The 10,026-nt window shown below is 40.6% G+C and overlaps 1 protein-coding gene across 1 annotated transcript in view; it reads right to left on the bottom strand.

Annotated features, from left to right (window-relative positions):
• Positions 1-10,026, bottom strand: part of LOC112144609 — a 62,396-nt gene that overhangs the window by 9,315 nt on the left and 43,055 nt on the right. The window contains exon 8 of the mRNA XM_024269203.2: positions 9,500-9,514. Coding sequence (XP_024124971.1) covers positions 9,500-9,514 — 15 coding nt within the window. The remainder of the gene's footprint in view (positions 1-9,499; positions 9,515-10,026) is intronic.

The raw sequence follows: 10,026 nt of genomic DNA on the forward strand, positions 1-10,026 counted from the left end.
ACATGCACAGATACTTTTATTCAGCTTTTGAAAATAAATAAACCAGATCTCTCCGTATCTGCATCCTCCATAACAAGTTCGAGAAAGGGTTTTGACAGAAGCTCCTCCCACATGCGGCTGGAGCTTAAGATTTACAGACTTATGGATAATCGTCAAGAAGCAACTTTGACGCTGGTAAAAACAACATGAATTTTATGGCAATTGCATTCAGTGTTGATAGACATGTGATTTTAATAATACGCATGAGGTACAAAGTGGCAGGAGGAGGTGATCTATGGTATACATGTGGGCCAAACCGTGACTAGTGATCCATACCGCTTTGTTAAGCTCCTAGTATGGGAGGGGCTGCTCCAGAGAGCACAGGTTTTTAAAGAAATACTCAGAAATACGTGAATGGATCAAAATACCACTTTGGGTTTGTTTATAGTGAGGAATGAAACGTATAATACACCAAAAAGCTAAGGTTTTTTTGTTATAGGCCCTTTAAATGTACAGTCACATTCTGAAGTCAAAGTTCTGTTTTTTATAATTTTTACATTTTAACTTACACATGTGACATATGCTGCTGACCTCTTGGCCAGGTCATCCTTGAAAAAGGGATCCTCCCAATGAGTTTTCTCCTGGTTAAATAAAAATAATCATTCACTGACTCTCCTCTGAACACGTCTGAACTATTTCAGTCTGGCTTTTCTGACTTTACCTCCACAGGTATATCATCAGGACCAAGAGCCTTTTCACTCTTCATCCTCTTCAATTCTCCCTCACCTCACCCTTACTAATCTTTGTTACATCCTGCTCCACAGCATTCATTTCTCCTCTTCTGTTCTACTTATTTTCTTCTTTCATCAAATCTTAAAATTATTGTTTCCATTACAGTCCTGACACCTTTACACATATTTGGTTTGGTAAAGATTTTATGTTGGATGCCCTTGCTGACACAACCCTCTATAATTATCCGAGCTTGGAACTGGCAAAATGAGACCCTGGGTTTGGCCTCTTCGTTGCTACATTGGTCATATTTTGCACCTATAAATCTTTATTGAAAATATTTTCTGTGTTTGTAGAATGAAGACCATCCAGGAGGCAATCGAGGACACCATGGAGGGAATTTTCCACTAAATGGCATGTGGCAGTGGTGAGGTAAAGGACATTCTTGTGGTCCTTGAAGTCCAGGCTGTGGTGGACAACCTACCAAGTGTCAGAGTGGCAGTTGCCATGCTGTTTGGCCTTATTTACAACCTTAATATGGATCACCGTCCTCATCTCAGATACACCTTTGAGGTAATCTGGAAAATTGTAATGGAGTTAGAGGGCAGAGTTATGTCCAAAAGGGTGGAGATCTTTGAGATGCGACTCTTCAAATAAAATTAACACAGTTCACGGTTCACCAAGGATGGCATCCAGCTGCTTGCTTTGGCTATTTCTCTTATGTTCTGTTTAACAAAAAACAACAAACCTCATAAATGTTGATTTGTACTATTTGCATAGCTGTAATCATATTTTTCAAGTTGAAATAAAAAACAGGTTGAACCTTAAACGTGTTGTGTTGTATTTGATTGCTGTAATACATGAGGTTTTAAAAATAAATAAAATCAATGTTTTTATATATTATTCTGCAATTGCTATATAATCTTATTTGTAATATACAATGACATTATTGATCAATATAAATTGTTTCAATTTTAAATACATATTTAATTTGAACAAATACTGCTACTAAAGTATTTTATTGTCAAGTGTTTTTAAAAGTCTTTTTTTGTCCATGTAAAATTCTTAAGCATAGTAAAAAATAAATATTCATTACTGTAAAACATGATTTTTTTTATGTACAAGATTCAAGTTGGCATAACATGATTGTTTTATGTGTAATATTCATGTTGTCATAACATGATATTTTAATGTACAACATTCATGTTTTTATAACATGATTATTATATATAATATTCATGTTGGCATAACATGATTTTTTTATGTACAAGATTCATGTTTATATAACATGATTATAATATGTAATATTTATGTTGTCATAACATGATTTTTCTATGTACAACATTCATGTTTTTATAACATGATTATAATATGTAATATTCATGTTGGCATAACATGATTTTTTTACGTGCAACCGATGTCCATGATATTTTCATGTAGATCCAACAGACCTTTTTTTTCAGTGTGGAAAGGATGGACACGACGTCTGGCTGCCCGGAGGAGATGCCACATTAAACACACAGCTGAATCAACTTTATACAAGGGTCGAACAAACATGGAGGAAAACCATCAATTTTATCAATATTTGACAAACTATGCAAAAGGAAGGAGAACCAGTGGACGAGTATTTCGGGTGTTTGTTCCCTCCTGTGCCGAAAGTTTCTACTAAAAAAAAAAAAATACAAATGTAAAAACATCAAGGATTTAGCATAGCTTAGCTATAATTTTGCACCAAATGAATTCATTGCTTTCTGTTTTATTTAATGAAAGACGTTTGTTTGTGTTTGACTTCGCTTGTAACAGTTTGACTTCGCTTGTAACAGTTTTGACTTTAATTTAACTACAACCTAACAATTAGAAAAGCCTCATTGTTGTTTTTGATCTGCTGAGCAGATTCCTGCATTGTATTTATCAAGTATTTTATTTTGCTTTTTTGTTTTGAAATAATTTAATTAAAAAAAAAAATTATTTTGCTTTTTTGTTTTGAAATAATTCAATTTTTAAAAAAAATCTCTCTCAGATTTTAACACCAGGTTTAAAAATCTTTGATAAATGGCTGCTTGGCAAGTTTCTGCTCCATGACTTGCTTGTAACTGCTCTTTTATTTTTTGATAGTGGAGCTAAATTGTGTGTTTTGTTTTACATGTTAATCTAGAGACTGTTTTTGACTGTTTTTTGCTCGATGCTAACACTTTAGCTTAAACTTATTTGGCTCACGCGGATGTTTCTACATTTTTTAACATTTTCAATCAAACCAGACATGTTTTTCAGACATTTTGAAGAGACACTGTCATAACTCAGATGGTCACACATCTAGGCATAAACCTTAAAAAAAAAAAAAAAAAAACACTGTTCTTATCATCCTCAAAGTGCAGGGCTCGTAGAAAGAACTAATGGTACACTGAAAAGCAGGCTAAGAAAAACTATGGCAGAAACAGGGAGATCATGGGTTGAATGTTTAGACCTAGTAAAAATGTACATGAGACTAACCCCCACAAGGGGCACTGGGGTTATACCTCTTGAGATAATTTATAGAAAGACCCTTTGTCATTCCAATTCTTCCACAGCAGAAAGGGATGAGGGATCTGTTGTAGACTAAAGAGCTGTCAAGACCAAATAATCTGCCAGATATCCCTTCTTTCCAACAGGTGGAGCTGTTGCAGCCAGGTGACCAGATCCTGATCAAAGTGATAAAGAGAATAACCTGGGCTGCACCCCGCTGGGAAGGACCATATGCTGTCCTGTTGACTACCTCTACAGCGGTCAAGATAGCTGAGAGAGCCACCTGGATTCATCAAAGCCATTGCAAGAAGCTGGTACCTCTGAAGGAGGGGTAGGAGTGGAAGCCGCCCGGTATCAAAACCCTTGGGTGCTGAAGAAACCAACTGATCTCCTACTCATGACTCCTTACAGCAGGTCACAAAACCCAGAGCAATGCAGACTCATAGAGTTGCTCTCAGCCTCCTGACACTGCTCATCTGCCCAAGAATCTGTCCCCCTGCAAAGGGGGTGCCAAAGCCTCAGTAACTGGACCCAGGCTGGATTTGAAGCTGTCCACAAACAACTCGCCGCCACTTCCCTTATGGCCTTCCAGAACCGCGTTGCCTTGGACATGCTGTTGGCTGAAAAGGGAGGTGTGTGTGCTATGTTTGGAACCAAATGTTGTGCCTTCATTCCCAACAATACTGCCGCTGATGGAGGCCTCACTCGTGCTGTGGAAGGACTGCGTAGTCTGAGTAACAAAATGAAGGAACATTCAGGTGTTGATACATCCATGTGGGACAGTTGGTTGCATGTGTCTGTGTTTGGGGTGTACAAGACCCAAATTTCTTCTATTTTAATTTCACTTGCTGTTTTTGCTACCATTCTTACGACTTGTGGTTGTTGTCTCATTCCATGCCTTCATAGCCTCATCCAACGTTTCATTGTTTAGACCATTGAAGATCCTAATAGCCCTGCTTCAATTTACCTCCTGTGGGCTCACAGTAATGATTCTGAAAATGATGACAGTGATGATGAATATGTTGCTTAGATGATTCATCTCCCTTTACAGTCCCTGCTTATCCTTAGCTACCTGTAGCTTTTAAAGTGTTCGCACCGTAATTGGTGGGACGAGGATGGAATTTTGGCCCACTGGGTTTTCGCCCCCTCTGCAGGCTCTTACAGAGATATCTGTTGAATGACATTTTAGGTTAAAACTGTTACGCAGGAGACTTAAAATTGATGTATTTACAGACCACTGTTCGAGCTCAAGTGTTTCAAGACCCACAACAGGGCAGAAATGTTGTAAATATTAACAAAATTATGTGTGTGTGCCTTGAAAACTTTTTCTGAAGCATATCCTGTCTAAGTATGAAGGATGTCTGTGTGCACCTGTCTGTGTGTCCAGCAAGCTGGCAAAATTTCTTTGTCCAAGTTCTGTGCTCAAAAACAACTCCTTATATGGATTAGTTTAAACCATAGACTGTATATAAAATAACTGGACGAAGCAAGCCCCCCTACTTCCGTGTTCCATATAGGAAGTACCACTGGGTTGCAAAAAGGCCAAAGTCCCATTGACTTACATTGAGAAACAGACAGTTATTTCTCAGTCATTTTATATCTCAGAATAATCATTCTTCCTCTGCTGCTTTCTGCTTAACTTCTTTTTTCTAATCCTATTTTTTTTTAAAAGATTTTTTCCATTATCACAAGTTATTAGAGTTATAAATTGACCAATCAGATGGCTCAATAAGCGTTTGTGGGTCTGACGTCGACCGTCTGGGGGGTTTGATTGACAGGTGACGGGTAGCCAATAGGAGCAGACTTCATCAATGGCTCCGTCAAAAGACCTTTTAACACCTACTTTACAATTCAACAATGTACCTACCAGTCATTGTTCTACTGTTGTTTTCCTCAATGGAATGTACCGATGCAGCAGTTTTAGATGAGGATTTACTCTGTAGAAATAGATTTCACTCAGAGGTTATGGGGTTTGGACTTTATTGTTTGTTTAATGATTGTTTTTCTTTATTTCACTGTTTTGATTGTAGCTTATGTAATCTAAGTTGGATATATGCGCATAAAATCACCAACCAAAGATTTATTTTCGCAGAACTTTAGAGCTTCAGCCTGAATTAGACGCAGCCGTCCGAGCGCCAGAGAAACATCAAAGGACCTGATGGTATTTTCAAACAGAAAGAAGATCCAGCTGTTCACTTGTTAGGATGGTTATTTATTTTAAATACAGCTGAAAGCACTTCTCACGTGCATCTGATCAGACTAACGTGGCCGCATGTAAAGAGACGAGTTGCTGCGCGGGCGCGAGGGGGACACGTGCATTTCTGCAGCGGCGTCACCCAAATGCTCCTTTTATCTCGACAAAAAGGAATAAATGTAAGTAAATCCAAAAGGACCGCTGACAGAATCAAACGTTAGAATGGTTCTTCCTCAAAGGCTTCAACAGTGACTTGTACAATCAGCCCAGTCTCGTATAATATACTCCAAAACCGTTTTTTGCATGCATATAATACGCGCGGTCCTAAACGTGTTAAAATGTGTTTTCCACGTTTGACACGTCCCCTGGTGGAGGCCTGAGCATCACAGACAGCCCCGCAAACGAACAATTTGCTTTTCTAATCCTAACCATAACCGTAATCCTAACCTTAACCGGGAACAACGTCATTAAGAAAAGAGCCGGAGGATTTCTGACCACGTGGTCAAAACGAAACCTAAAAAGCCATTCTCCCGAGCCGCCGTTATTGAAGGTGTTTAATCCGTGTATCTTTCGTTCACGGATTGTGTTTACATCCGCGGTCGGTCCCATGGTAAAGGCGTGGAAAGAGGCAGACGGTTGCAATAAACTCACTCCTGATTGGCGACAGTACTTCCTGTAGATTCGATGACTCAGCTATGACTCAGACCAATCCCTGAAGATTGTTTGCAAATGGCGGTATCCATTTCAGGAATTGACGGTGAAAGCGGCGGCCTACTTTCGCGAGGAGAGGAAGTAATGCATTTCCAATGGGGGACCTCAGTGCTCGCTTTGTCCATTAATTTTTACAGTCTATGGTTTAAACATCCCGTGACATCCCGTCCCATCTCCTGTAGAACTGACTTTCTTTTGGTTAGCAACTCCCTAGCAACAAGTTGATCCCACTGCTACATTATGCCCATGTATGAAATTCCTATGTGTGTTTCTATAAAAGTGCCTGTGTGTCTGATCTGTTGAGAGAGACCCGAAGCAGAGATCTGTGAGGAGACTTTTGTTTTGACTCTCTCCCTTTTTGCAAAAAGAATAAACCAAATGAATTACAACTGGGCTGGTTCATTGGACTTATAACATAGAAATCTTTCAAAGTCATTCTTGACAATAGAGTGACCTATAAGAGTGGAGGTAGAAGCATACAGATAGACTACATCTTGTGTAGACGGTGCAATCTGAAGGAGATCAGTGACTGTAAAGTAGTGGTTGGTGAGAGTGTTTCCAGACAGCACAGGATGGTGGTGTGTAGAATGACTCTGGTGGTGAAGAAGATGAAGAAAGAGAGGGCAAAGGCAGAGAAGAGGACAAACTGGTGGAAGTTGAAAAAAGAAGATTGTTGCATGACTTTTAAAATGTAGCCACGAGGGGGCCCAAGCCAGGGTCTCATTGTGCCGGTCCCAAGCCCGGATAAATACAGAGGGTTGTGTCAGGAAGGGCATCCGACGTAAAAATCTTGCCAAATCAAATATGCGAATCAGACCTACGAAATCCATACCGGATCGGTCGAGGCCCGGGTTAACAACGACCGCCATCGGTGCTGTTCACCGACAGGGTGCCGGTGGAAATTGGACTACTGTTGGTGGAAGAAGGAGAGGAGGAAGGCGGGTTCGTAGGGAGAGAGAGAAGAGGAAAGTCACTAGTGTTGGACTGAGAGTTGGGACTTTGAATGTTGGAACTATGACAGGAAAGGGTAGAGAGTTAGTGGACATGATGCAGAGGAGAAAGGTAGACATACTGTGTGTCCAGGAGACCAGGTGGAAAGGTAGCAAGGCTAGAAGTTTAGGAGCAGGGTTCAAGTTGTTCTATCATGGTGGAGATGGGAAGAGAAATGGAGTAGGAGTTATCCTAAAGGAGGAGTTTGTTAGGAGTGTTGTGGAGGTAAAAAGAGTGTCAGATAGAGTGATGAGTCTGAAGATAGAAATGGAGGGTGTCATGTTCAATGTTGTTAGTGGGTATGCCCCACAGGTAGGATGTGAGCTGGAAGAGAAGGAGAAGTTCTGGTTGGATCTTGATGAAGTGATGATGAGCATCCCTGGAAATGAGAGAGTTGTCATTGGTGCAGATTTCAATGGTCATGTTGGTGCAGGAAACCGAGGTGATGAGGAGGTGATGGGCAGGTTTGGTATCCAGGAGAGGAATGTAGAAGGACAGATGGTGGTTGATTTTGCAAAAAAGATGGAAATGGCGATAGTGAATACATTCTTTGAGAAGAGACAGGAACATAGAGTGACCTATAAGAGTGGAGGTAGAAGCACACAGATAGACTACATCTTGTGTAGACGGTGTAATCTGAAGGAGATCAGTGACTGTAAAGTAGTGGTTGGTGAGAGTGTTTCCAGACAGCACAGGATGGTGGTGTGTAGAATGACTCTGGTGGTGAAGAAGATGAAGAAAGAGAGGGCAAAGGCAGAGAAGAGGACAAACTGGTGGAAGCTGAAAAAAGAAGATTGTTGCATGACTTTTAAGAAACAGTTGAAACAGGCTCTGGGTGGTCAGGAGGTACTCCCAGATGACTGGATAACTACAGCTAATGTGATCAGGGAGACAGGTAGGAGTGTACTTGGTGTGTCATCAGGAAAGAGAGTTGATAAGGAGACTTGGTGGTGGAATGAGGAGGTGCAGGAGTGTATACGGAGTAAGAGACTAGCTAAGAAGAAGTGGGACACTGAGAGGACTGAGGAGAGTAGACAGGAGTACAGGGAGATGCAGCGTAAGGTGAAAGTAGAGGTGTCAAAGGCCAAGCAAAGAGCTTATGATGACTTGTATGCTAGGTTGGGTAGTAAGGAGGGAGAGACTGACCTGTACAGACTAGCAAGGCAGAGAGATCGAGATGGGAAGGACATGCAGCAGGTTAGGGTGATCAAGGATAGGAATGGTAATGTGGTGACAGGTGTCAGTGGTGTAATGGAAAGATGGAAAGAATACTTTGAAGAGTTGATGAATGAAGAGAATGAGAGAGAACAAAGAGTAGAAGAGGTGACTGTTGTGGAGCAGGAAGTAAGAAAGATTAGTAAAGGTGAAGTGAGAGGGGCTTTGAAGAGGATGAAGAGTGGATGAAGAGAACTGTTTCTCTCCACTATAGAGGTGAAGCAGGACTAGAATCAGGTCCTGGTGAAGCAGCGCTGCTGTTTTAGTCATATTTGAAGGATTCAGGAGGTCAGAGGGGTTTTAGGACAGCTGTCAAATGTTCAGACGTTTGATTTGATGGAACAACGTCATCATCTGCAGGTTTAAACTGGAGCTTTTGGAAGTGGAGTCTCAGATAAACAGAGAACCAGTTTAGTTCAATCAGTGGTCACAGGAGGAATCTTTGTGTAGAGTTCTGGACCAACAAGAGTTTCTAGAGGAGTTCTGCTCAGAAACTACAGATGGAACTATTCAGTCAAGCCAACATTCAATTCACAGTTTGAAAGTCACCATTTGGATTTTTTCCAATGTTTCTTTCCTTAACACAATGAATTCAAGGTATTTTAAGGTCAAGTATGTTTTCTTTTTGCCCCTGACATCAAACTGTCTCTTTTCCTACTAACAGAAATGATTCAATACAAATAAACAAACAATGATCCAGAATACTGAAATGATCCCAAATCCTGTGTAACCAAGAGGTGTGTTATTTATTCCAACAACTCTATTTATGCTGTAACAAACTTCACTTTTCTACAATCCAGAACCTACTGTGATACAGTGTCACTGGAGGCTTCACACCCGCTCAGCACAACCCTCAGCCCCCCCACCCCTGCACATGCACCTGTCCACGCTCGCACTCAGGGCAAACACGTATGTAATGTGCGTTCACGTGTAGCTTGCAATGAAAAAAAACAGAAGGCTAAAGAGAGTTAATAAAAAAAGAACGGCATGTCATAAGCTCTGAAACTCTAAATTTAGGCCGTGACCAAAGGATTTTTTCATTTTCTGCATCGATGAACATGTTGACGAGTTTGAATTGTTTTTTTACAGATTCCAGAAGAATTGTTGCATCCTTGTAAAAGAACATAAAGAATTACAACTGTCGATGATAGAAATGAACAAATAAAGTGTTTTACTCACCACCCAAACATCTTCCTGTAAAGAACAAAGACAGAAGGTCAGCAATCAAACGAATCTGAACCCATGAATGTTTTCTGCTCAAAGCTCAGTCTCTGTGATTTACACACTGACAATCAGGTCTCTGTAAAGAAGATTCTAGATTTGACATTTATCTGCCCTTTTTTCATTTTTTTTTCTTTGAGCAACCTCATATTCATCCAATCAACTGATGTAAAACAAAAGCAGAGTTAGCTCATGATTACCATCAGTAGGAGCCATAGACTGTAAAAATAATGTACTTATCGGGCCATGAGGTCCCCCATTGGAAATGCATTACCTCCGCTCCTCACGAAAGTTGGCCACCGCTTTCACCGTCACTTCCTAAAATGGCTATCGTCATTTTGCAAACATCTGCAACCCATCTCCAGTGATTGGTCTGAGTCATAGCTGAGTTATGGACTCTACAGGAAGTACTGTCACCAATCAGGAGTGAGTTTATTGCAACCGTCCGCCTCTTTCCACGCCTCGACCACGAGACCGCGGATGTA

Source organism: Oryzias melastigma, linkage group LG5 (genome assembly GCF_002922805.2).
Source record: "Oryzias melastigma strain HK-1 linkage group LG5, ASM292280v2, whole genome shotgun sequence".
Taxonomy (NCBI): Eukaryota; Metazoa; Chordata; class Actinopteri; order Beloniformes; family Adrianichthyidae; genus Oryzias; species Oryzias melastigma.